Source organism: Hylobates moloch, unplaced genomic scaffold (genome assembly GCF_009828535.3).
Source record: "Hylobates moloch isolate HMO894 unplaced genomic scaffold, HMol_V3 SCAFFOLD_11, whole genome shotgun sequence".
NCBI classification, from domain to species: domain Eukaryota; kingdom Metazoa; phylum Chordata; class Mammalia; order Primates; family Hylobatidae; genus Hylobates; species Hylobates moloch.
The window spans coordinates 89,513,456-89,540,449 of NW_026652286.1; the positions used below are offsets into that span (position 1 = coordinate 89,513,456).

A 26,994-nucleotide genomic window follows, 5' to 3' on the forward strand; every position below is an offset into this window, starting at 1 on the left:
ATATCCATCTTTAGCTTTGACTATGGGATACTTTGCCAAATAGAAACCTTTAATTACAAAGTAATCAAAGCTATCAGATCTTATGCACTGTGCTTTGGGATCTTATTTAAGAAATTTATCTCTACCCCGAGGCACAAAAACATTTGCCATTTGCTCCTACTAGCTGTATATCATGTTATCTTTCATTTAGGTCTTTAATCACTTTGGGAATTTTGTTTTATATGGTATGAGGATTCAACTTTATTTTTGTCCATATAATAAGCCAATTTTCTGAGCACTATTATCCATCTCTTCCCTACTAACTTGTGACACTACCTTTATTATACACCATGTCTCCAAATAACTGTGTGTCTATTCCTGAGTCTAGTTTAGTACTAATTCCTGTTTTCTCAGAGGAAGGATCTATCACTAAGAAAGTTTTTACTCACACTGCTTTCTAGATTAGTGAAAAATTCAACCACCACCCCCCAAATCCCCACAGGTTCAATAGTAGCCTGTATTCTTCCCAAAACAGAATACCCAGTTAAGAAGATAATTTTAAAAAAATAAATACATGTTTATTTAAAAAAGAAAAAGAAAAACCCTACCAAGAACAAACCCTGGTCAATGAGAAATCAATGCTTCCTCTGAAAGTCAGCAACAGCCGGTGCTGTCACACCCAAGAAGTACAGGTACCTCAGTCCAAACATCAGGTCTCGAATATTCTTCTGTGATCAAAACTGGCATTCAACAAGTTGCTGGTCTGTGTGGGCTCCAATTATTAGCACAGACAACTGTTACCACTGGACATCTCACTGCCTATGCCCACTACCACAGCCCAGCCACCCCCACAGCCTCAGGAAAGTTACATATCCTCAACACTCCATTTGTAGGCAAGTTCCTCCACTGCCTTCTTGCTGGCAAGCCTGGCAAAGCGCTTCTGTTCAAATCCATTGGATCTGCAATCAAAAGAGACATACTATTCAGCCGGAAACCTGAAAGGGGCATTTATTTCAAAAGAAAGGGAAGAGTTCACAATATAATGAAAAAAGGGGAAAGTAAGGAGTCATATGAAAATATTTAAGGCATGGCCGGGCACGGTGGCTCATGCTTGTAATCCCAGCACTTTGGGAGGTCGAGGCGGGTGGATCACGAGGTCAGGCGTTCAAGACCAGCCTGCCCGATATGGTGAAACCCTGTCTCTACTAAAAACACAAAAAGTAGCCGGGTGCAGTGGCAGGTGCCTGTAATCCAGCTATTCGGGAGGCTGAGGCAGGAGAATCGCTTGAACCTGGGCGGCAGAGGTTGCAGTGAGCGGAGATCATGCCACTGCACTCCAGCCTGGGTGACGGAGTGAGACTCTGTCAAGAAAGAAGAAAAAAGAAAAAAAAAAAAAAAAGGAAAAAAAAAAAAAAAAAAAAAAAAAAAAAAAAAAAAAAAAAAAAAAAAAAAAAAAATAAGGCATATGCAATAGAATCAAAGGGACAAAATATATCATTCATCCTTTTCTCAGTCCTTGTTCAGACCCTTCCCCCACTCTGACAGCTATTTCAAACGTTTGCCACTCTCTAAAAGCCCAGTTCTCTCTCAGCTGATGTCCACATCTTATATTTTATCCATTCATTACACAAACATTTATTGAATTTTCATTATATACTAGGTACCATGGTAGACACTACATGAAAATGAGTATGACACAGCACTTGTCCTGATGAACTCCCAGACTAGTCGAAGAGAGAGACATTTAAACAAATAAATTAAAAGAACAGCATAAACTCTAGTAGAAATATGCATGGGGTATCATGGGAACAGAACGGGTATCTTAACCAGCTTGGGAGGTATGATAAAAAGGTGACATGAGGGTTGGGCAAGAATGATCAGTAAAGGCTTTGTGTTAACTACAGTTCTGGAGATGGAAGGGTCAGAAGAGTCTGGAGGTCATTTCAGAACAGAATGAGCAACAAGAACAAAGGCACAGAAATAAAAAGTGGCCTGGTATGTGCAGCAAACCAAAGGCAAACTGGTATGGCTGGAACCTGAAGTATGACAAAGGGAACAGCCATGAGTCAAAGTTGGAAAGGTAGGCAGAGGCCAATGCATAATGAGCTGCGTAGGCCATGGTAAAAAGCTTAGATTTCATCCAGAAAGGACGGGTTTAAAGCAAGAAGTTAAACTGCATTTCAAAGAGATCACTCTGGAGGGGATCTGGGGCAGGAAAATCACTGCAATGGTCCAGGCAAGAGATGATGAAGGCAATGATAAAGAGGGACGGAAGAGAGAAGACACAGGAGGCAAAATTGGTAAGACTAATTAGTAGGACTAATTGATTAGGTACACAAGGACAAAGGAGGAGGAGGCAAGTTAGAGAGCACAAAAGTAGGAGCAGGCTTACAGTAGAAGCTGATGAGTTCAGCTTTGAATACAACGCATTTGAAATCTCTCAAGTCTAAATCAACAGAGAAATCCAACAAATAGCTAAATACACCAGACCAAGATGCAAATACTGATTTGGAAATCACGTACATATAGGTTATAGTTGAAAACATGACTAGGTAAGAATCAGCCAGAGGCAGCACAGAGTAAGAACAGCTAAAAATTACGGATGGAGCCCTGGGAAAGACTTAAGAGGTGCACAGAGGAAGAGGAGTTTGCAAAGGTGGCCAAGAATAGTCACAGAAAAGAACCAGGAGTAGGGTGTCATGGAAAACAATACAGGGGTGAATTTCAAGGAGGTAGTGAGTGGACCTCAAATCCCTTTAATTACCATGCATTCTCTTGGTCTTCTTATCTAAACTTCTTAAAGAGCCTGTATTCACTATTTGTTTCCTCACTTTTCATTCACTCTTTAATACATCAGAGCCTGGCCATTGTTTCACTACACAACGGAACTAGCCCTTTCAGGTCATCGGTGACATTCCTTGTTGCCAAATCCAATGACTCCTCCCTCCTCTTCCCCAAATCAGCAAACAGGTCCCACCAGCTCACCCCTGACCACATCCCCACTTCCTATTCTCTTACTAACCATCCTTACTACCACTGCCTAAAAGTTGTAGTTCAGACACTCATTACCTTTAGCCTGAGCTACTGCAAAAGCCTTGTATCTGTTTTACTTCCAATCTTGTACCTTTCAAATCCTTCACATTACCGCTATAATGGATTTGTCTATCTAAAATGCAGAGCTGTTTTTAATCCTTCCGTGTCTCCCCTTTACCTCTAGGGTGAAGACCAAGCTCCTCAGAAAGGCTTCCAGGGCCTTCTGTGATCAGGGTCTGCCAACCTCTCTCATCCATCTCACGCTTTATGCTATCCAACAACAGCAAATTACTTAGGGACCCCCACCACCTGGTAACACCATGGTGTCTCATAGCCTTATGACTCTGCACATATAGGACCCTCTTCCTTTAACATCCTTCCTTTCCTTCTTATCTTGGCTGGTTACCAACAACCCTTAAAACTCAGCTCCCACATTTCATCCGTTAGGAAGCCCTTCCTGATCACATCCTCCCAAGGCTCAACTTACTCTTCCTTTGTGCTCCCAAAACATCTTGAAAATCTTCTATAGTAACACTAACCAAACAGCATTGAAACTGTCTGTCTTCTATTCTAGATTAAAAGTGAGCTCCTGGGCTCAGCGGCTATCTCTCATTAATCACGGAATCCCTAGTACCTACTACCTAGCTGCTTACACTTACAACATGTATGCTAAGACTTTCTCTTAAGGGATGAGTGGAGTGAGTAACAGAGGGCTTTAAGAAGGGAAGCTTGGCCGGACATGGTGGCTCATGCCTGTAATCCCAGCACTTTGGGAGGCTGAGGCGGGTGAATCACCTGAGATGAGAAGTTCGAGACCAGCCTGGCCAACATGGTGAAACCCTGTCTCTACTAAAAATACAAAAATTAGCTGGGCGTGGTGCACACGCCTGTAATCCCAGCTACTTGGGAGGCTGAGGCAGGAGAATCGCTTGAACCCAGGAGGCGGAGGTTCCAGTGAGCCAAGATCGTGCCATTTTGCACTCCAGCCTGAGCAACAAGAGCGAAATTCCATCTCAAAAAAAAAAAAAAAAAGAAGGGAAGCTTATTATAAATGGCATCCTCTCCAACCTTAGAAGCATGGATGGTATTCCAAAGCACCAAGGAAACCACTGTTTTTTACCTTGGAAATAAGGTCTTAAGAGAGTTACACTAATATGATAATACAAAGGACATATGAATAACAAACACTAATCCTAAGCAGAATCAGAAAACAAACTGCAGGAGAACTCACGGTGGAAAGAGCTCTGGACCAGACAATCAGGAACACAGAGTTCTAATTCCAGCTTTCACAGGGAAATTGCATGACTCTAGGCAAACTGCTTATTTATTGGGCCTCAGTTTCTCTTTTTTTTTGAGACGGAGTCTCGTTCTGTCGCCCAGGCTGGAGTGCAGTGGCGCGATCTCGGCTCACTGCAAGCTCCGCTTCCTGGGTTCACGCCATTCTCCTGCCTCAGCCTCCAGAGTAGCTGGGACTACAGGCGCCCGCCACCACGCCCAGCTAATTTTTTGTATTTTTTTTCAGTAGAGATGGGGTTTCACCGTGTTAGCCAGGATGGTCTCAATCTCCTGACCTCATGATCTGCCCGCCTCAGCCTCCCAAAGTGCTGAGATTACAGGCATGAGCCACCGCACCCGGCCCAGTTTCTCTTTTAATTAAGAGAGGCTGGGTAATTATCTTATGGGTTTTTCCAACTGTAACATACTATATATCTGTTCTGGAAATACTCCCTTGCAGCAGGCCAAAAAGAGACAAAACTAGAAATGATGATGAAAGATGAATAACAAAAAGAAAGCAAGGGTGACAAAGGGAAATAACAGGAGAAATCTAGGATAAAATCAGAACAAGAAGTGGAAAAAAGCAACTAAGAAAGATGAAGACAAATTAAATACTAGTAAAAAAAACTAGGTCAGGGAGAATTCTAAGTTTTGGGTCCAAAAATAGAAAACAAAAAACAAAAACTCGGTAACAGGGAACATCTGTAGGGTTGTGCTATAAAAAGATCTACTTCTGGCTGTATGTATGGCAAATGAGTATTCTGAGAAATCCTCCTTCTACCAAAAAGCCTACATACAGTGAACTGCAAACGGAACTAGTAAGCTAGCCTGCAACCACAGCTACCCTAAAGGTATCTGCCAAGATGAGGAACTACAGTCATCTTATAGATATCTGCCAATATCAGAAAGAAGAGCCTTAAATTTTTTTATTCTGGAGTTGGGGTCTCACTGTGTTGCCTAGCCTTGACTTAAACTCCTTGGTTCAAGCGATCTTCCTGCCTCAGCCTCCCAAGTAGCTGGTACTACAGACACATGCCACCACACCTGGCTGTTGCATTTTGACGGCACCCCGAAGGACAGAAGACAATGCCTTAGGCCCATATAAGGTGGGGAGAGATTCTAGACATTGCAGAGTAACCTGAACAAACTAACCTATCCTCAATTAGCAACTATAAAACCTAGACAAAACAAAAAAATACAGGTATTTGAAGGTGTGGAAAAGTGACCAAAAGTAAGTATGAGCTGGATGAAGTCTATATGTGAAAAGAGATTTGCTCACGAAGGCAGAAAGCCACAGGCTTACTGGCTTGAGGAGTTAGTGCAAAGTGGGCAGGAAAGCTAGGAAATTAGGGGGGAAATCTTGGAAGAGAAAGAACTACAAAAGAGATGAACCTCAAAATCTACATACAAAACCTAGTCAAATCCTTGGCTAACTGTTAAACGACACATGTGCAGAGAAAATATCATCAGGCCAATTAAAAAAATGGCAGCTAGAAACTAAAAGAACTGAGCAAAGACTGTAGCTGTGGTCCACTGCAAAGGACAGAGTTTAGAGTTCAGCTATGTTAACTACCTGCTAGAATAAAAACCAACACACTTAAGAGGAATACAGTGTAACAGAACTCAAAGTCTTTACAGTGTATCATTCATGATGTCTAGTAACAATTTTAAAAAGTGACCAGACAGGTAAATAAACAGGAAAACGTAATACACACTGAAGAAAAAGCTGTCAATAGAAACCAATCCTGTGGTGAATCCAATGTTGCAATTAGCAGACAGGACTTCAAAGCACTAATTACATATCATAAATATTTTCAAGAAGAGGAAAATGTCTCATAATGAGCAGATGGGAAATCTCAGCACAGAAATGTAAGCTATTAAATGGAAATTTTAGAGTTGAAAAACAAAATAAACCAGCTAAAACAAAAAATCCACAATTGATAGTAACTGATAGAAAAATACAAACACAAAAAACCCAGAATACAGGCGATCTAAAATCTCAACACCTTGACCTCACTGGCGTTTATAAAACACTACCTTATATAGCTACAGAATATAAGTTCTCTTCAAGAGCAAATGAAACATTCAGAAGATAGACTATACACTGGGCCATAAAACACATCTTAACAAATTTCATTTTTATTATCGTTTTTTGATACAGGGTCTCACTCTGTCATCCAGGCTGGAGTGCAGTGGTGCAATCACAGCACATGGCAGCCTCGACCTCCCTGGGCTCAGTGATACTCCCACCTCAGCCTTCATAGTAGCTGGGACTATAGGGGTGTGCCACCATGCCCGACTAATTTTTGTATTTTTTTTTGTAGAGACAGGGTTTTGCCATGTTGCCCAGGCTGGTCTCAAACTCCTAGGCTCAAGCAATCCGTCTGCCTTGGGCTCCCAAAGTGTTGGTATTACAGGCATGAGCCACCGTGCCTGGCCAACAAATTTCAAAAGATCAAAATATTACAGTATATTATCTGACCAAAATGGAATTAAATTATAAGTAAATAGCAGTAAGATATCTAGAAAAGTCCAAATATTTGGAATTAATGCACTCCTAAATAACCCATGGAGCAAAGAATAAACCAAAAGGATAATTAGAAAATATTTTGAACGAAATCCAACATACATTCCTGAAAATAAAACTCTCAGCAAAACAGAAATAGAAGGGAAATTTAACTCCATAAAGGGTATCTACAAAACACCGACAGCTTACAAAACATTTAATAAATGTGTTGTAAAAACTAAATATTTTCTTCCTGAGATTAGGAAAAAAGCAAAGATGTCTGCTCTCACTACTTCTATTCAACATCTGCACTGAAGTGCTAGCTAATGCAACACGGCAAGAAAAAGAAACAGCATCTAGATTGGAAAGTAAGAAATTAAACTGTATGCAAAGATGGAAGACCCTCTAGGTACAAAATCTGATAGAATCTATAAAAAGCTATTGTACAAAGTGAGCTTTACCTGAAGGAAAACAACTGACAATACAGTGTAACAGAACTCAAAGTCTCTACAGTGTATCATTCATGATGTCTAGTAACAATTTTAAAAAGTGACCACACAGGTAAATAAACAGGAAAATGTAATACACACTGAAGAAAAAGCTGTCAATAGAAACCAATCCTGTGGTGAATCCAATGTTGCAATTAGCAGACAGGAAGGACTTCAAAGCACCAATTACATATCATAAATATTTTCAAGAAGAGGAAAATATCTCATAATGAACAGATGGGAAATCTCAGCAGAGAAATTAAGCTATTAAATGGAAATAGCTCAAGCAATGGAAATGCCAGTGATAACATTTAAACTTTCAAGTGTAAATTAGAATTCTGAAAAACTGTGAACTCTTTAACTTTCCATTATTTAAAGAGTTTTGTGATAAGACCGGAAGTGATGTTAACAAAAGTGATTTTCTGATATTGTATAGTGGAAATATGTCAACATTTGGAAGGTCTGAAAAACTCAGCGAACTAATATTTTACAAATGACCAATGCATGATGTTATAAAATCATGCATGGGTAAAATATCCACTCAAAGTATTAAAAAAATTAATATAACAGTAATGAAAGTTCTTTGATCTGATTTCAGGTTCCACATAGCTCACCTTTAAGAAACCGGCACTTGTTGAGTTTTTGTGTAACATTAAGAAATGTAATATGCCTTCTCTTTCTAACCACTTATGTGTGAGGCTAAATTTTCTTCCTATACTTCAACTGAACAAATCACAACAGACAAATACAGAGTCAAGTTACCTACTATTAAGTCAGACATTAATGAGATTTGCAAAAATGTAAATCAATGCCATCCTTCTGTTTTTTCACACTTGGAAAATGTAATTATTTTTCATTTAAATATACAGTAATTATGTTAACGTAATTAGTTTATTATTTTTTAGAATGAATAAACAATTTTTAAATGTCTGAGTTTTAATTTATAATATGGTAAATATCAATATATATAATCCACATCAACAAAAGCTTTTTGAGGTCATCAGTAATTTTTAAGAGTGTAGGCGAGGCAGGGTGGCTCAAGCCTGTAATCCCAGCACTTTCGGAAATGAGACAGACAATCATATGAGCCCAGGAATTCAAGATCAGCCTGGCCAACGTGGCAAAACCTCATCTCTACTAAAAATACAAAAATTAGCTGGGTATGGTGACACATGCCTATAATCCCAGCTACTCAGGCCACCTAAGTATGAGAATTGCTTGAACCCAGGAAGTGGAGATCGCACTACTGCACTCCAGCCTGAGCAACAGAGCAAGATTCTGCCTCAAAAAAAAAAAAAAAAGAGTGGTTGGGCATGGTGGGTCACCTGTAATCCTGTAATCCTGTAAGCCTGTAATACCAGCACATTGGGAGGCTGAGGTGGGCGGATCACCTGAGGTCAGGAGTTTCAGACCAGCCTGGCAACATGGTGAAACCCCGTCTCTATTAAAGATACAAAAAATTAGCTGGGCGTGGAAGCGGGCGCCGGTAATCCCAGCTACACGGGAGGCTGGGGCAGGAGAATCACTTGAACCCAGGAGGCATAGGTTGCAGTGAGCCGAGACTGCACCACTGCACTCCAGCCTGGGCAACAGGGCGAGGCTCCATCTCAAAAAAAAAAAAAAAAAAGAGTGTAAAAGGGTCCTGAGATTAAAAAGTTTAAGAATTATTATGCTAGATACTAAAACAATGTCCTTTAGTAGGCAAGAGGAGATAGGATCTAATATGTGAGTACACAAACTGACTTTGGATGGAAGCAAATATTCATCCATCATAACAGGAAGTTAGAGTACGTGGGTACAGATGTTGGTAGGTAGACAGATGAGGTGGTAGAGGACTGTAAGACATTAAAAGTGACTGCCTCCTAAGACCATAGAGTGAATAAAGATTCAGAGGCTACAATTTAAAGATATATCACATAGAAGGCTCCAGACTATAACTCATCACTCAACCCCTCTAAACCTTAGAAAATATCGTTAAAAGTAATCGATGTCCAAAACAAAAGGTGTCTCATCTGAACCACCTGAGGTGTTTGTCCAGAGCTTTAAAAAGTATTATGAAAAGGAAACAGAAGGAGTGTTCCAAGCATGAGAAACAGGATTTGTGGACCTCAGAAATAGAAGCAAGCAAAGTACATATTTTTCACCTTGTGATTAAAGCAGAGAATGAAATAAAGTGTGGAGCAACTTACGAGTGGTTAGGGAAGGTTACAGTCAGGCAGAAGAGAAAATAAAAATTTAAGAAATACCCAGGCTTACCTGTCCACTCCATCCCAGCGATATCCAGGCCAGATATTAAATCTGTTGGGAGGAGGTGCTGGACCACTGTAGCGAGGTCTCACTAATGAGAGGAGTAAGAAAAAAGGATTCAGTTAATGACATAATTTAATTCGGAGCTGGATGGCAATGTGGAGTTTTCTTTTTTTTTAGTAGAGTCTCACTCTGTTGCCCAGGCTAGAGTGCAGTGGCACGATCTCGGCTCACTGCAACCTCTGCCTCCTAGGTTCAAGCAATTCTTGTGCCTTAGCCTCCCAACTAGCTGGGATTACAGGCATGCACCACCATGCCCAGTTATTTTTTTTCTTTTTTTTGTATTTTTAGTAGAGATGTGGTTTCACCATGTTGGCCAGGCTGGTCTCAAACTCTCAGGTGATCCACCCACCTCGGCCTCCCAAAGTGCTGGGATTACAAGCATGAGCCACTGCACCTGGCCCGGAAAAATTTTTATATAGAAAGACCAATTGAGTTGAATCTAAACTCACAAATACAATGAATTTAAATTATTTGGGAAATCCTTCCTTGCGTATAGCTATGTATCAGCATCCTAATGATTCTCTCTTCACAAGTCACCTCCAGCTGATGATTCCCAGAAGTCCCACCTTTTTTATTCTTGTTCTCCTTGGCCTTATTCTTCTTGATGAAGTTGGCCATGGGGTCCCCCTCTCTTTCTTGTTCTCTTAGCATCCTATCCAGATCTTCGTCATCAATATAGCGGGCCAGAGGCTTTTGCATCTCTTTCATTGCATCCTCCACATTTTGTTGCTGTTGCCGGCTCTGGGCAAGCCTGGGCAAAAAAGAACCAAGAGTGTTTGCTATCCTGTATGACATTTCCACTTCTACACGAGATGGACCATACTGCTAAGTTTGGAGAATCTCCTCTTTCTAGTACCCTAGGGCAAATACTGAGCAGGGTAAAATTCCCAGAATACCCACTGCAAGTGTGGAATATATCAATATCCTAGGAAGAAGATTCAGCACACCAAATTTCCCATTACTGATATCAGCTCTGAAGGCATAATAAGAAAGTGAGTGATCAGAAGAGCAGAGAAATGACTTGTTCCAGTCACTGCCATCTTGTTTACCCTTTCAGTGGTTCCCTTACCCTTTTCCCCACTGGGCATACAGCTCATCTCTCTCTGAGTCCTTTTCTGCTTTCCTCCTTTGCTCTAAACGTTCGAGTTTCAAATTCCTCTTACGACCAGACTTATCTCGAAATACGGTTTCAGCATATTGAAATTCAGCTGCAAAGGAAAATTATACTCAAATATCAGGATCAAAATCAGAAATAACATTCTAAGAGATCAAATCGACCGCTTGGGATTCTAATGCTAGATAAGAACTTCTGCAGCCAGACCAAAGTAGTAGTTCCTACCAACATCTAGGTGCATATTGGCACTGGGCCCGAGAAATGGCATTTTCTTTTTTTTTTTTTTTTTTTTTTGAGATGGAGTCTCGCTCTGTTGCCCAGGCTGGAGTGCAGTGGCGTGATCTTGGCTCACTGCAACCTCCGCCTCCCAGGTTCAAGCGATTCTCCTGTCTCAGCCTCCTGAGTAGCTGAGATTACAGGCATGTAACACCACGCCTGGCTAGTTTTTTTTTTGGTATTTTTAGTAGAGACAGGGTTTCATCATGTTAGCCAGGCTGGTCTCGAACTACAGACCTCAGCTGATCCACCCGCCTCGGCCTACCAAAGTGCTGGGATTACAAGCATGAGCCACAGCACCTGGGCGAAATGGCATTTTTCAAGAAGGAAGGAAACACTGGGATCACTGGGATTCACTGAAAAATTACAACAATGCATAAAACTAGAGCTGAAATTTGACAGCAATTAAAAGTTCAAAATATCAGGTACAATAAGCTAAATTAAAAAAAAAAAACAATATGAGCCTAGATTGGTCTCTGCACTTTCATATTTTTACCTTCAAATGCCATGGTTTCTTCATCCTGTTTCTTGAGCTCCTGCTGTTCTCGCTGTATGTCAGTTAACACCAACCCCGTTTTAGCCCCAGAATACATGTGTGCAGCCTATGCAATGGAAAAGGGAGCATCCAACATTAATGAGATGATGTGGCAGTAGGCTCCGTCGGTACACAGTTAGTTGCATTTGTGTCTGATGACCAGCAATAATTAAACCTAAAACTCTAGCTTTATATTCTCAATAATTACCATAGGATTCAAAAACTATAAAAGAAAACCATCATCAAAACCATCAAGTTTAAGAGTAAGCATAAACACTAACAATATATTAAAGGGAGGGCTATGCATTTGTATTTCTGACTTTACAGTATATAAACTGCACACATGAAGATTATCTCAGGTCATCTGATCAGAAACCAGTATAAAGCACTAAGCCTTCCATTAGAGACCCATACTGATAAAATATTCCATTTACAGTACAAACTCAAGCAAACCTAAGATCCTTAAATTGTGGATATATTTCAGGGTAATGACAGAAGATCTAACAAATGAAAACTTTTTGCTAATTTCCACTTAGTATCAAGATAGCAAATCAGCCCACAAATGAAGCACACAGTATATCCTGATATCCTTAAGCAACTAAATTGGACTAATATTAAGTTGTCCATGAACTAAATAGATATATAAAATGTCAAGGGGTCCAGCTGAAACAGAGACCTCTTTTTTCCCTAAAAAAGAAGAATCTCATTCCCTGGGTAAAGAACAGGCTGGTCTACCCTGCCAGGACCAGTCTTCTCAGAGTCTTCTACAGACAAGATTTACCTGGTAAGTCTGCATTGGGGAGAAAAATGCACATCACAGGCTCTATCGTTCTGTTTCTTAACCACTCACAAATAAGATTCCTTTACTACTACCAATGTTCTTTACAATATAATTACTCAAGGTTCATACGGATTTTTGGGTTTTTTGGCTAATTCATCATGCTTTATCATGAATTCAAAACAAAACATTGACTTCTCAGACAATATGATTTCTAAAAGTGGTTTCATATTTTAAGTGCCTCTTCTTAAGCTCTGGATACAGAGACCTATAGTCCAATTTATACTAGTAAATCACTAACACTAGATGCTTACTTTGTCCCAGACACTGTGCTAAGAGTTTTACTTACACTGGCTTAATTATCATAACAACCTTACACAGTAGGTACTACTATTATCCACAATTTACAGATAAAGAAACTGAGGTTTAGAGATACTAAGCATCTTGCCCAAATCTCACAGAAAGTGGCAGAAGCAGAATTTCTGTATGTGATCCGTTTGACATAATGCTTGTGCTCCAAACTTCACTCTGCAAATCACAGTCCTCAGTTTATTCCTAAGAAAATAGGAAGTTTTTCTAGACCTGTTAAAATGAGATTGTAGAATTAAGAGGCTATAAACGCAGAAGCTACTTGGGAAATCTGGTATCTATAAGTCCATCTGGGATGGGTTATAGCCAGTTTGCCTTCAGAAAGAAAGACCTCCAAAGGTCCTTTTAACTAAGATTTACTACACTTCTAAGAGCTACATCTTTCTTTTTGGCTTGATTCTCTGGGACATATATAAAGCTGAGAGAGAAGAGTCACATGAAAACAAGGACATGGCTCCTGAAAATCCTGACCTTCTTTCCAGGAGGCTGACTCCTTCGAGGCGGTGACAGGTCAGAATCAGAAGATTTGGTCCTCTGTCTCCTCCTTGGTGGAGAGAGGTCAGAATCAGAGCTCTGGTGTCTAGGTCTATTCCGTGGAGGTGACAGATCTGAATCAGAATTCTGGTTCCCTGGACTTTGTTTATGCCGTGGAGAAGAAAGGTCTGAATCAGTTGCTTTCTGGCAGTCACCTGGATAGGAGCAAAGAATCTGTGTGACTCTGACGTCCCCTAGGTGAAGAACTTACATGAAATCTCCTATGGCTGGGAGGAGAACCCAGAAATAAAAGAATTCCTTATACTATTATTTTTTTTTGAGACAGAGTCTCAGGGTGGAGTGCAGTGGCATGATCTCAGCTCACTGCAACCTCCGCCTCCTGGGTTCAAGCAATTATTGTGCCTCAGCCTCCCAAGCAGCTGGAAGCACAGGTGTGCGCCACCACACCCAGCTAATTTTTGTGTTTCCAGTAGAGATGGGGTTTCGCCATGTTGGCCAGGCTGGTCTTGAACTCCTGACCTGAAGTGATTCGCCCGCCTCAGCCTCCAAAGTGCTGGGATTACAGGCTTGAGCCACCATGCCTGGCCAAAGAGTTCTTTAATCCCCTTGGAAGAATCTAAAAAAATAACTTACCAAGCTAATGTACAATATTTATTTAGTTTTCCTATGAAGAATTATCATTAACCTAAACATAAGTATGGATGGCACAGGAGAAGAGCAAAGTCAGAAACAAAACAGGTAGAATATGGCATTCTATTCCCAAGTGACCACTGACTGTAACTGGTGTGTAAGATCTCCACACACTCCTCTATGTCAGTAACCCCACCCATGGAAAGACAAAATAACTTGTAGTCAGCTCTCCATAGTGTGGCAAAAGTCAGAAATACCTAGAATATATTCTGATATCCTTGGACTAAAGGATAACAAAGTACTTTAATTTTAAAATTAAAATAGTTCCTAGGAACAAATGAGGGAGTAAAAAATTTCACTGCACAGGCCTAAGTTCTAGCAACTGTATAAGCATCACAAGTCACCTCCCAAAGAGCATTCTGCAATATGTATCGACAGTCTTTAAAACGCCCACATCTTCTGACCCAGTACATCAACTTCTCAGCTTTCTAGGAAACCTATATAGAAGTAGTTGAATTTCCAGGAATCTATCTAGAAGTAGATAAGGAAATAATCCAAAATGAGGACAACAGTTTATGTACAAGGATGTTCATTATAGAATTACAGAAGAAAAAAACTTAGAAATAACCAAAAACATTCATTATTAGGAAAATGGTTAAATTTATGTAATGAAACACTATTAAAAATTATATTAACATAAAGATGTTTTTATGGCCTGAGGAAGACTATGTTAAGAAAGGAGAGCAGGCAAGATTGCACATGCAATACAAATGTTCAACATAGCCACAGCTCAACTATATAAAAAATGCAAACCAAAAAAGACTTAAGATGACCCTGGCTACAACACTAACAATAATTGCCTCTGAATGACAGACTTTGTGTCACATTTTATCTTTATATACTTCTGTACATTCCAAAGCTTCTGCAACAAATAAATTGTACTTTTGTATGGAGTGGAGCGAGTACATAAAAAGATATATGAAAACCTTCCTCCCTGCCACCATAATTGTTCAACTCTCCCAAACCCAGCCTCTCACTTTTCAAAACTTTCCCAAAGAAATTCCATTCTTATACCTAATAAAGCAAGTAAACGGCCAAAAGAAAGCTCCCAGGGATACATACATCCCTCTCATGAACAGTCACATGCTCACCTTTGGAATCAAGCTGCTTCTTGTCTCCAAAATGGGATTTTGCTTGCTTTTTTCGCGGAGGAGAGATGTCAGGGTCATACTCATGTTTGCTGTTCTTTGGGAGGGACGAATGGGAGGCTCCTGACTCCTTCCAATGTGGAGAAGTCTTGCTAGAGGCTCTTTCTGGGGCTTTACCACTTTTGGTTCTGGGCAGGGAATGAGTGACACTAGGAGCCAAATCAGAGGACTCATGACGGGCCCTTCTGAGTTGCTGTGTGTCTGAAGAGCCAAGAGTCCTCCTAGATGTGTCAGGGGAGTTGTTATGGACCCTTCTGGGGGAAGAGATATCTGAGGAATCATGACGGGCTCGCCTAGGAGGAGAGGGATCTGGTGAATCATGACGGACTCTCCTAGGAGATGCACCTGAAGAATTATGCTGAGGCCTCCTTGGGGGAGAAGGATCTGGAGAATCATGACAGGCCCTCCTTGGGGGTGAAGTGTCTGAGGAGTCATGACGAATCCTCCTGGTAGGAGATGTGTCTGAGTCATGACGAGCCCCTCTGAGGGGAGAAGGATCTGGGGTGTCATGACGGGCCCTCCTAGGAGATGAATCCGGGGTGTCATGACGGGCCCTCCTAGGAGATGAATCCGGGGTATCATGATGGACTCTCCTAGGAGGTGGATCCGGGGTACCATGACGGACTCTCCTAGGAGACGAATCCGGGGTATCGTGACGAAAATGTCTGTTTGAGGGTAGGTCTTCATTGTGGCCTAAACACAAATAACAAAGAGTCAGATTCCCACAAATGCTCTGTCCCTCTGTCCACCCCCACACCCAGTTTCAAAAGATGCTCCAGCAGCACATACCTCAGAACTGCTTAGAAAGCCCAAAAGGCCTGCACAGTTTTCTTGCTTAGGGGCAGCAAACCACTACTCATTAATATCTTAAGAATAACCCCTCCACTTACCAAGTCATAAATTTGCAAAGCATTTTCAGCACATTTTTCATATTATACCCTTTAAGGTAAGCAGGGCAGGTACCCTTGTATTACAGCATGAAAACAGAGGCCAGAGCCTTTGTTTTCAGCTGAGGAGCTGAGCGATTTCTTACCGAAGGTCACAGCTCCTAAGATGAAGACACAGGCTAGAATCCAAGTCTTCTAACTCCCAATCCAGTGTTCTTTCTAAAACCTCATTTGTGCAGAGTTCCCAGCTAGTGGCTCCTACTGATATTTTGCCTAGATACTTTATAGTTTGTACTCACTCTTCTTTCAAAAGGTAAAATGACTAAAATGGTGAATATCAAAATAAAATGCTGTTAACTATTTAATCCATTTCACTGTGCTCTTTCTTAGAGAGGGGAAAAATCACCATAAAAAAGAAAGGAGCAAGTAATTACCAATCACCTACTGTATGCCAATGTTTCATAGAGATTACCTGATTCAATTCTCACAACAAGCCTAGGACATAAATATTGTCATTTCATTTTATAGATGAGGAAGTTGATACTCAGAAAGATTAACTTGCCAAAGTCATATTGCTAATAAGTGGTAGAGGAATATTTAAATCCAGCTCTATTTGACTTCAGAGTCCATGTGCAATCTTTAAAATATGTAAATCTTTAAAGTTAAAATACATAGTTTGAGACCTTCCATTTTCAAAGGCACCACAGAATGAAATATCTATAGCAACTGGAACAGTTTCAAAATCCAGTTCTTCCTCTACCTCTATTTCTTGTCATTGAGCTCCATAGCCCAAATACAAATAATAGCTGGGTGGGAACCAATGAATACTTGTTAAATGGATGAATTAAACCAAGTCAACTCCTTTACTTTGGGGAACAGGCCTATCTGATTGGAATCCACTCCACAGAGAAAAGTATGATGTCTGTGGGGGGCCTAACAGTAAATCTGAAGGAAGCAAAGGTCAGAGATTGGTAAGCGTACTTTCAGTAACAAATTGGGATGGGAGAGTGAAAGCAAGGCAGAAGAAAAGAGTGAGTGAGTGTAAATGTGAGAGTGTGTGTGTGTGTGTGTGTGTGACTGACTTTCTAAACATTCAGATACACAAGAAAAGGCACTGTGTGTGTGTGTGTGTCTGTGTGTCTTCCTAAGACAAACAGATATGGAGATCAAAAGATTCTCTTTGGAAAAGAATTCTGATTAGGCTACAAAAATCAAATACCTACTAGCAATTAAACAATTCTACAAATATTTATTAAAGGTAGCTCCTTGTGCTAGATAGGGCAATATCATGGCAAATAAGACTAGTCTATGCTCAAACAGACGTGACAAACAAATGCTTTTTATCCAATTCTCAAGGACTCAAATTTTTTAAAAGAGAGTTAAATTATGAATATTAGCTTAGGAAGAGTCTAAAGTGGGCAAGTAGAAGGTAATGCACTATAAAATACCAATATTTAAGGAAAGAAGAGAGAAATTTACTAACACAAACAGAACAAAAAACACTGGTCCTTGACCCCCCAGAAATGAGTTGCTTCATTGTGGAAGAGGATAGTGGTAGCTAAAGTCCCTAAATTCTGTTCCTATTTCTTGTAAACCCCTCCCAAAGTCTTGCCTATACACCAAGTGCTCTCCTATTCTGAGTCAAAGAGGAATGCGTGCTCAAAGGCCTCCAAATTAGTCACCGACCTCAGTAACCCTAATGCCAAAATATAAGAGAAAGAGGAATATCTGGTCTCTAAGTTCCTATGTCTTACTACCTCTGAAGAAGTCCAACTTCCTTTTTCCTGCTTTATTTTTCAGGATCAATGACATGCTAAAACAAACAATGCATTCCTCTAAAGAAAAGTACAGAAAAGGAAAAAAGACCTCCCCTACGAATGGAAATTTAGACTTATCTATTGTTGGAACTCACCTCCCAGAAGCTTCCATTTGGCACTGGAACGAAAGGCCTCCATCTGCTTTACCTCTTCCGGCCGCTCATCCACAAACTCTGCCACCTGTGAGAGTAAAGATTTCCTATGCTTAGGAAATCCACAGGATCCAGCCAAGAAGCACTGTCTCAAGAACCTGCAGTTACAACCATTCCGATTCCTAACACAAGAGCACACACATATCCAAAATGGTCATGAAGAAATAAGTAGGGGTCTTCAGTTATGTTTGCTCCATAAACATCTGATTGTCACTGTATTGGTTTAATTGTAGATCCTTCTCTAATAATCAATTTCCCTGCAAAGGTTAATTTTTTTCATTACAAACCTTTTTATTAACCTGCTAGGTACACAACAGCCACTTGTAAACTAATAACTAAATTCCTTTTACACTTCTACCTTAACAATGAAAACACAGGTGCCCCCCCACCGCCATCATGCCTAGCACTAATCAAGGACTCTGAGTTTCTATGAAACCCTTCTTGTAGGTAGTCACAGTGATAGGTTTTCTTGAATACAACCAAAAAGAGCCACTGAGATGTACACACAATCATTAATCTTTAAGAGCTAAAACCATATTTCGTATCTTCTAAACTTCTGAACAAATCAGAAATTTCTCTATAGTATTCCTAATAAGTGGTCACTCACCCAATCCCTTTCTGACAAGGGACTCATTATCTTACAACAGAGTCCACTGCATTTTTCAAAAATGTTAGAAACTTCTTAGTTTTACCGGTCCCGTATCTACCTTCCTATAACTTCTTTGAATTCATTCTAGTTCTGATCTCTGATGCAAGTGATCCCCTTTCCACATGACAAACTTTCAAAGATTGCTGGCATAATAAACTCTAATTACAGAGTAGCAACTATGTGCAAGGGACTGTGTTTTGTGGTTTACTCATATAATCTAACTCGATTCTCACAATAACCCTGCAAAGAAAGGCTCCACACTACTGAATAGCAAACTGATTCAGAGAAGTTAAGTAACTTTCTCAATGTCACAAGCTAACAAGTGGCAGAACTGGAATTTAAATCTAGGTCATAATAGCCCTCTACTTCTCCCAAAATCCTACCATCTTTCTTCATATAACCCAGTTTTGAGATTTCTCACTGAGCATTAAAAGCACAGGTTTCGGGCAAGATGAATTAAGATCTAAACCCCAGCTCTGCCACTTAGCATTTGCGTAACCTTTGGTAAATTATTCTAAGCCTCAATTTCCTCATTTGTAAAAGTGGGATTCAAAGGATTGCTATAAGGATTAAATGAGATAATTCACGTAAGCTTAGCCATGCTTGGTACATGATAAATGCTCAATAAATTACACCTATTAGTTATTCCTGTGCTGCCACTGCTATCGTAATCATCATAATCGTTTTGCCATTATTACTGGTGGTGGTGGTGATCTTGAAGTTACAAAAATGAATTCAGTAATCAAGATCTGTTTTAACCAATGCAGAGAGCAGTGGCACTAAAGCCTCCTTTGTTTAGGTTTTTGGGCCATCATAAAAGCAAGACAGTATTATAAAAGAAAATGGCCAGGTGCAGTGGCTCATTCCTGTAATCCCAGCACTTTGGGAGGCTGAGGCAGGTGGATCGCTTGAGCCCAGGAGTTCATGACCAGCCTGGGCAACAAGGCAAAACCCCATCTCTACCAAAAACACAAAAATTAGCTGGGCATGGTGGCAGACGCCTGTATTCCCAGCTATTCAGGAGGCTGAGGCAGGAGGTTCACTCGAACCTGGGAGGCAGAGGCTGCAGTGAGCCAAGATTGAGCCACTGCTCTCCAGCATTGGTGACAGTGTGAGAATCTGTCTCAAAAAAAATAAAGAATAAAAACAATTATGAACTAAGTGAAAAGGCAAATGATGAAATATACCCACAACATAAGCCTAATGAACATATAAAAAATGATTCATTTCACTAGTGTTCAAAGAAACTGGGCCAGGCGCAGTGGCTCACGTCTGTAATCCCAGCACTTTGGGAGGCCGAGGCAGGCGGATCATGAGGTCAGGAGATCGAGATTATTCTGGCTAACACAGTGAAACCTCATCTCTACTAAAAATACAAAAAATTAGCCAGGCATGGTGGCAGGTGCCTGTAGTCCCAGCTACTCGGGAGGCTGAGGCAGGAGAATGGCGTGAACCTGGGAGGCAGAGCTTGCAGTGAGCCGAGATCGTGCCACTGCACTCCAGCCTGGGAAGAGAGCAAGACTCTATCAAAAAAAAAAAAAAAGCAAGAAACTGGATACCATTACTCACTTGCTAAATCGGCATAGGTTTGCTATTCGTTTTGTTTTGTTAATAATCCTTTAATATTGGCGAGGCATGTGGCTAACGCCTGTAATCCCAACACTTTAGGAGGCCTAGGTGGGAGGATCACTTGAGCCTAGGAGGTCAAGACCAGACTGGGCAACACAGAGACCTCATCTCTACAAAAAATACACAAAATTAGCCAGGCATGGAGGTGCGCACCTGTGGTACCAGCTACTTGCAGGGCTAAGGTAGGAGGATTGCTTGCACCTGGAAGGTAGAGGCTACAATAGGCCATGATCACACCACTGTATTTCAGCCTGGGCAACACAGCAAGACCCTGTCTCAAAAATAATAATAATAATAATAATAGTGCCCTAATATTGACGACGTAGGCAAACTGGCATTCTCATCACCTCTAGTAGGAGTGTAAATTGGTAGCACCTTTTGGAAAGCAACATGGGAATATAACTAAAAAGAACCATACCCTTTGATCCATTCATTTCATTTTATGGGAATAAAGAAATAAACTGATGTCTACAAATGATTTATGTACAATGATGTATGATATTTTATAAGTGGAAACAATCCATGTATCCAGTAATAGAACAGATAATATATATATATATATAGAACTACTACATAACCAAATATTCTGTAATAAATATGCATTGCTTTTATAAAATTAAAAAATAACAACAAATATTGTTAATATTTACTTCTTCTGACCAAAACTAAATTGGCTCCCTAAGATCACTATTTCCCTTCTAATTACTAGCAAGCCCTCTTTTAAATAATCTATTTTAGAATTTTGCTGGGAATTGGCCGGGTGCGGTGGCTCACGCATGTAATCCTAGCACTTTAGGAGGCCGAGGCGGGAGGATCATGAGGTCAGGAGATCGAGACCACCCTGGCTAACATGATAAAACCCTGTCTCTATTAAAAATACAAAAAAAAAAAAAAAATTAGCCAGGCGTGGTGGCGGGCACCTGTAGTCCCAGCTACTCGGGAGGCTGGGGCAGGAGAATGGTGTGAACCCAGGAGGCGGAGCTTGCAGTGAGCCGAGATTGCACCATTGCACTCAAGCCTGGGTGACAAGGTGAGACTCCATCTCAAAAAAAAAAAAAAAAACAAAAAGAATTTTGCTGGGAATTAATATTAAATACTCATCTGGAATGGAATCCATCTTTACCGCCTTTAGTGGAATTGAGCCTATCAACAGCTCTCCTTTCCACTTTGTTTCTCAGAAATTCTCAGCAATGGTTTCATGAACCACTGGGTGGTCATTTGCCTATGATTTTGTCCACCTGGCTCTTACTTACCCTTCAAAACTCAATATTTACATCTTTCAAGATATCTCCCAACAGAATACAAAGTATGCTACCTCCCTGGGCTCTAATGGTACTTGGTACGTATGTGAAACATCCCCAATATTTACCATACTGTTGAAATTTATTTGAAATTCAGTTTTTCATTCTAGGGTATACACTCTAAAATACAGCTATATTCTATTAATCTACATATCTCCAGTACTTAGGCAAGAATATACAATTTGAAAGCTTAGTTAAATTAATGAAAAAAAGGAGCAAATAAAAAGTTCCCTATAATTGAACCTCAGCATTGTTTTTAAGGAAGATTCCAACAAAATGAACCACAGCTAAGTCTCATCATTACTCTATCACTGATGTTGAGAAGTCCTCTCTCTGTGATCTATCTCATTTCTAGGCTGATGGGCCCTCCATAAAGAGAGAAGTTGGTGTATAGGCATCAGCAAAGAAAACTATTTTAAACAGCTCTTTGGAAACTGTCACCTCTTTTCTGTTCTCAACTAACACCCCTAGAAATCTACCCTGAGCTCGAAAAATAAATTGAGAAGCTTGGCCTGGCGCAGTGGCTCATGCCTGTAATTCCAGTACTTTGGGAGGCCAAGGCGGGCGGATCACCTGAGGTCAGGAGTTCAAGAGCAGCCTGGCCAACATGGTGAAACCCCATCTCTACAAAAATACAAAAAAAAAAAAAAAAATTAGCTGGACATGATGGCAGGTGCCTGTAATCCCAGCTACTCAGGAAGCTGAGGCAGGAGAACCACCTGAACCCAGGAGGCGGAGCTTGCAGTGAGTCAAGATTGCGCCACTGCACTCCAGCCTGGGTGACAGAGCAAGACTCCATCTCAAAAAAAAAAAAAAAAAAAAAAAAAAAGGCCGGGCGCCGTGGCTCACGCCTGTAATCCCAGCACTTTGGGAGGCCGAGGCAGGCAGATCACAAGGTCAGGAGATCGAGACCATCCTGGTCTAACTCGGTGAAACCCTGTCTCTACTAAAAATACAAAAAATTAGCCAGGTGTGGTGGCGGGCGCCTGTGGTCCCAGCTACTCGGGAGGCTGAGGCAGGAGAATGGCGTGAACCTAGGAGGTGGAGCTTGCAGTGAGCGGAGATCACGCCACTGCACTCCAGCCTGGGCAAGAAAGCGAGACTCCGCCTCAAAAAAAAAAAAAAGAAAAAAGAAATTGAGAAGCCTGCTTCATTTCAAAATCCTGACATCCCCAAAGATACATACCACAGGCAAATCTCCATCATCTTCCTCTTCCTCCTTTTCTAGTTTGGTTGTGGAGATAGCTGTCCAGCTCACATCGTCATCCACAATCCGCATTCTAAATGAGAATAAGAAGATCAAAAAGAGTCATTCTAGGATACCAGCATAAAAACACTTATCTGTTGGTTTTAAAATAAAGTTCAAAATCCTACAAGATCCTGCATGGTCCAGTCTTTGTCTACAAGGTCAACTTCATCTCCTACTGCTACTTCCTTGGTTGAACACCTCCCTGGTCATCCTTTGGTGCTTAGAAAGGAGCCAAGTTCCTATCACATCAGTTTTCACATATGCAGTTCCTTCCCTCTGCCTGATCTACTCTTTTCAATCTTTTTCTTTTTTTTTTTTTTTTTTTTTTTTGAGACGGAGTCTCACTCTGTTGCCCAGGCTGGAGTACAGTGGTGCAATCTCAGCTCACTGCAAGCTCTGCCTCCCGGGTTCATGCCATTCTCCTGCCTCAGCCTCCGGGGCAGCTGGGACTACAGGCGCCCGCCACGCCTGGCTTATTTTTTGTATTTTTAGTAGAGATGGGGTTTCACCGTGTTAGCCAGGATGATCTCCATCTCCTGCCCTGGTGATCCGCCTGCCTCAGCCTCCCAAAGTGCTGGGATTATAGGCATGAGCCACCGTGCCCGGCCCCAATCTTTTTCTTTTTTGAGACAGGATCTCACACTGTTGCCCAGGCTGGAGTGCAGGGACACCATCGTGGCTCCCTGCAGCCTTGACTTCCCAGGGTTAAGTTATTCTCCCTACTCAGTCTCCCAAGTAGCTGGGACTACAGGCATGTGCCACTGTGCCTGACTACTTTTTTGTATTTTTTGTAGAAACAGGGTTTCACCATGTTGCCCAGACTGGTCTCAAACTCCTATATGCAAGCAATCCACCCGCCTTGGCCTCCCAAAGTGCCAGGAAATTCTTTCTCATTCCAGGAAACTCTTCCTCATTCTTCAGGTCCGAACACAAATTTAACTTCCTTTGGCAAACTTTTCGTGACTGCTTCCCCCGATTCCCTCACCATCTCACACTCACTCAAGACTAAGAACCCTTGTTAAAACCCTTGGAATACTTTCATTGCATTTATCATAAAGAAAATATATCAATTAGTTGTGTAATTAGTTGCTTAAAGCCAGTATTCCCATTAAACTATAAGCTCCACAAGAATAGGGACTATGTTTTTTTTGTTCAGAGAGGCATCCTCAACACCCTACAGTAACTGGAATACGAAATATTCAACAAATGTTTGTTACATGGATAAACTATAGTTGAGCCCAAACAATAACAACGACTGCCATGATGTGAAGTTATTCAAAAAGCCAGGGTCACTTAATGCAATCCCTCTAATCACAACCACCACTTAATAAAACCATTATTATTCAGCATTATTCTCATCTTAAAAGATAAGGAAACTGCAGCTCAGTGAGATGAAACAACTTGCCCAAGGGTACACGGCCTATAAAGTGGCACAGCTAGGATTCGAACTCTGACCAGTGCTGCTCCAACACTCAAGCTACTTTCATCACATGGCACTGCTTCCAAAGGATCCACACAAGTCAGCGAAGCAGAAAGACAAAGACAATAATCAGGCAAGCACCAAACCAGAAAAGAACATGGACTAGTCCTTTAGAACAATGTGACTTCACTGGGTATCTTAGTGCCTTAGGGTTACTGTAACAAAGTCCCACAAATTGCGTGGCATAAAACAACAGAAACTCTCTCATAGTTCTGGAAGCTAGCAATCTGAAATCCAGGTGTCTGCAAGGCCATCCTCCCTGGAAAGTCTCTAGGGGAGAATCTTTCCTTGCCTCTCCCAGCTTCTGGTAGCCCCAGGCCTACCTTGGCTTTTGGCAACATAAATCCAATCCAATCTAGACATGGTCGTTTTTCCTTTGTTGCTGTGTCTGTATCCATACTTCCCTCTTTTTAAAAGGAAAACAGTCATCTTGGATTTGGCACCCACCTTAATCAAGTATGACCTCATCTTAACTGATTACATCTCCAAAGACCCTATTTCTGAAGGTCACATTCTGTGGTTCTGGGTGGAAAACGATTTGGTAGGGCCCACTACACTGGGCCACAAAGTTGTCCCATATGAAAATAACACCCACTTCATGGTAGTGTTGTGAGGCTTAAATAAATATATATGTTTAAATTTCTTATAATGGTGCCTGGCAAGAAAAGTATAACTATATAAATGTTAGCTTCTCTCGTTAGTAGGACTATTACTAAGAGTAACAAGAGGTGATCAAAGGTCTCTGATTCAGAACCAAGTCCTTGGGATCTGGGAATCCCCACAGGCAGGTACCAGGCCCTAAAGATCCAAGCACAGAGGCTTTGAATCCGCTCCATTATTCTCGAGGCACAATATTCATTCTCTATGGGAGAGGACGGAAGTCTACCAAGGCGGGAAAAGAGTAATCAAAGTTACACCCCGGCTTTAACGCACTGACGCTACTGCTCAGAGGATGGAGATGTAAGCGGGGCGGCAGAGGCAACGCGGGGGGCCTCAAGCGATGTGAGTGGGGCCCTGGGCATGAGCAGGGGTCGGCGGAGAAGCCAGGAGACCCGCCAAGAGGAAAGGAACCGCCCGGCGGACGAGGGCGGAGTTGGGAAGGGGTGGCGAGTCGTCGCAGGCCCCGCCCCGGCCGATACCAACTCACCCCTTGCCGCCGGCCCCGCCAGGCTTCGGCCGCTTTTTGCGACGCTTGCGACCGGACTCAGATCCCCGGTCGACGCCGGCATCTGCCCCGGACAAGTAACGCTTCAGATACTCGGCCTTGGAAAGCGGCGGAGCTGCCGCCATGGCAGCGGCGAGGGCAGAGAGACGGGTCGGCGCTGGAGACAAACTTCCTCAACGCGTAACGGCCGCCAGCCGCCCGAGGGGGCGGGGCCACGGCCGGAAGTGGCGGAGAGTGCTGAGAACCGCGGGGGTGGCAGGTGCGGTCACCCGGGACGCGCTCGCAGGCTAGCCAGGGATGTGCACACCTTCGGGGCGCTCCACAGCCCTGGGACGACGCCACCAGGTTTCTTCTCTTCATTCACCCACCCACCCATCCATCCAACCGCAGCAAGCGCTGTTCTATGAGGCCACAGCCTGACCCAAACGACCCCGCCCCCAGCGGCTGCCTAAACTCCAGAGCACGGGCAAGAAAGTGGAGGGCCACGGGCTGCAGCGTAGCCGAGTTTGAATACTGGTTCCATAGCTGGCTAGCTGTACGACCTCGGGCAAGTTATCACAAAACGGGGAGAATCCTGGCACCTAACTCGGAATGGTCACGGGCTGAAATGACACTACTGTGTGAAGTGCGCAGAGCGGTGTTGGACACATGGTCATCGGAACTATGTTCGTTATTTTTATAAGTATCTTTAAGTGGGGAAAATCTGCTCCACTAGGCTTCCAGGTACCTACTGTCCAAAAAAGGAAGCCAGGAAGTGCAAACCAACATAATTACTATGAAAAACGTAGTTTCTAAGACCTGTGTAACTCTTCTAGTGTTCTATTACAAGTAGCCCCCAGTTATCTCTTGAAGGAAACTGTAAAACAATCTTGCCAATGAGAAGGACCTGGATCATTTTTTAGCATAGCAAAAGAGAGAAACCAGAGAGAATGAATTCTAACACTCAAGTTTTGGGGGGAAAGAAAAGACTTTATTCTTTGCAGGGGGGTTAGAGCTCTACCTGAATTATCTCATTTAACCCTCACAATTCTCAAATCGTTTCATTATCATATTTTACAGATAAGAACTGAAGCGTGGCAAGATAAAAGAAGTTGCTCAACTTCATATAGCCAGAACATGAGTCTTGGGAGTAGAGGCTAGCAAAGTGGGGTGCAAGAGGTCATCCAAATTTCTTGAAATACCAGATCTTTTTACCTCATCATATATGTTAGATTGTCAGTTTTATCGTTTTCTTCCCAGCTTTATTATTTGACAAAAAATTATATATATTCAAGGAGTACAATGTGATGACTGGATATAATTATACATTGTGTAATGATTACCAAAATCAAATTAATTAAAACATCCTTCACTAGACTTATTTATGTACTAGTTCGCTGGGGGGCACTTAAGCAAATTTGTCTTAGCAAACTTCAAGTAAACAATACAGAATTATTAGCCATAGTCAACATGTTGTACATTAGATCCCCAGAACTTGTCTTAAAACTGAAAATTTGTACCATTTGAGAGAGAAGTTTTAGTGTTACTGAAATCACAGACTTCTGACAGAATTTGCAGGATGCTACACACAACTACACAAAAGTGCAGACAATAGTTTCTTGGACCAGGAGTCAAAAAGGTCACTGTTTCAATACATTAGTCAAGCAGACAGGGCTATACTTTATAAATA

The 26,994-nt window shown here is 41.6% G+C and overlaps 1 protein-coding gene across 1 annotated transcript; it reads right to left on the reverse strand.

The window, feature by feature from the left end:
• Positions 1-520: 520 nt before the first annotated feature.
• Positions 521-25,569, reverse strand: BUD13 (BUD13 homolog). Its single transcript, XM_032167473.2, has 10 exons — positions 25,308-25,569; positions 22,618-22,711; positions 17,796-17,880; positions 14,940-15,689; positions 13,135-13,352; positions 11,478-11,583; positions 10,661-10,799; positions 10,158-10,342; positions 9,538-9,619; positions 521-938 (listed from the first exon to the last, which is right to left on the reverse strand). The coding sequence occupies exons 1-10, from the start codon at positions 25,448-25,450 to the stop codon at positions 845-847; spliced, it is 1,896 nt and encodes a 631-aa protein (XP_032023364.1). The 5' UTR covers positions 25,451-25,569; the 3' UTR covers positions 521-844.
• Between the last annotated feature and the right edge of the window lie 1,425 nt (positions 25,570-26,994).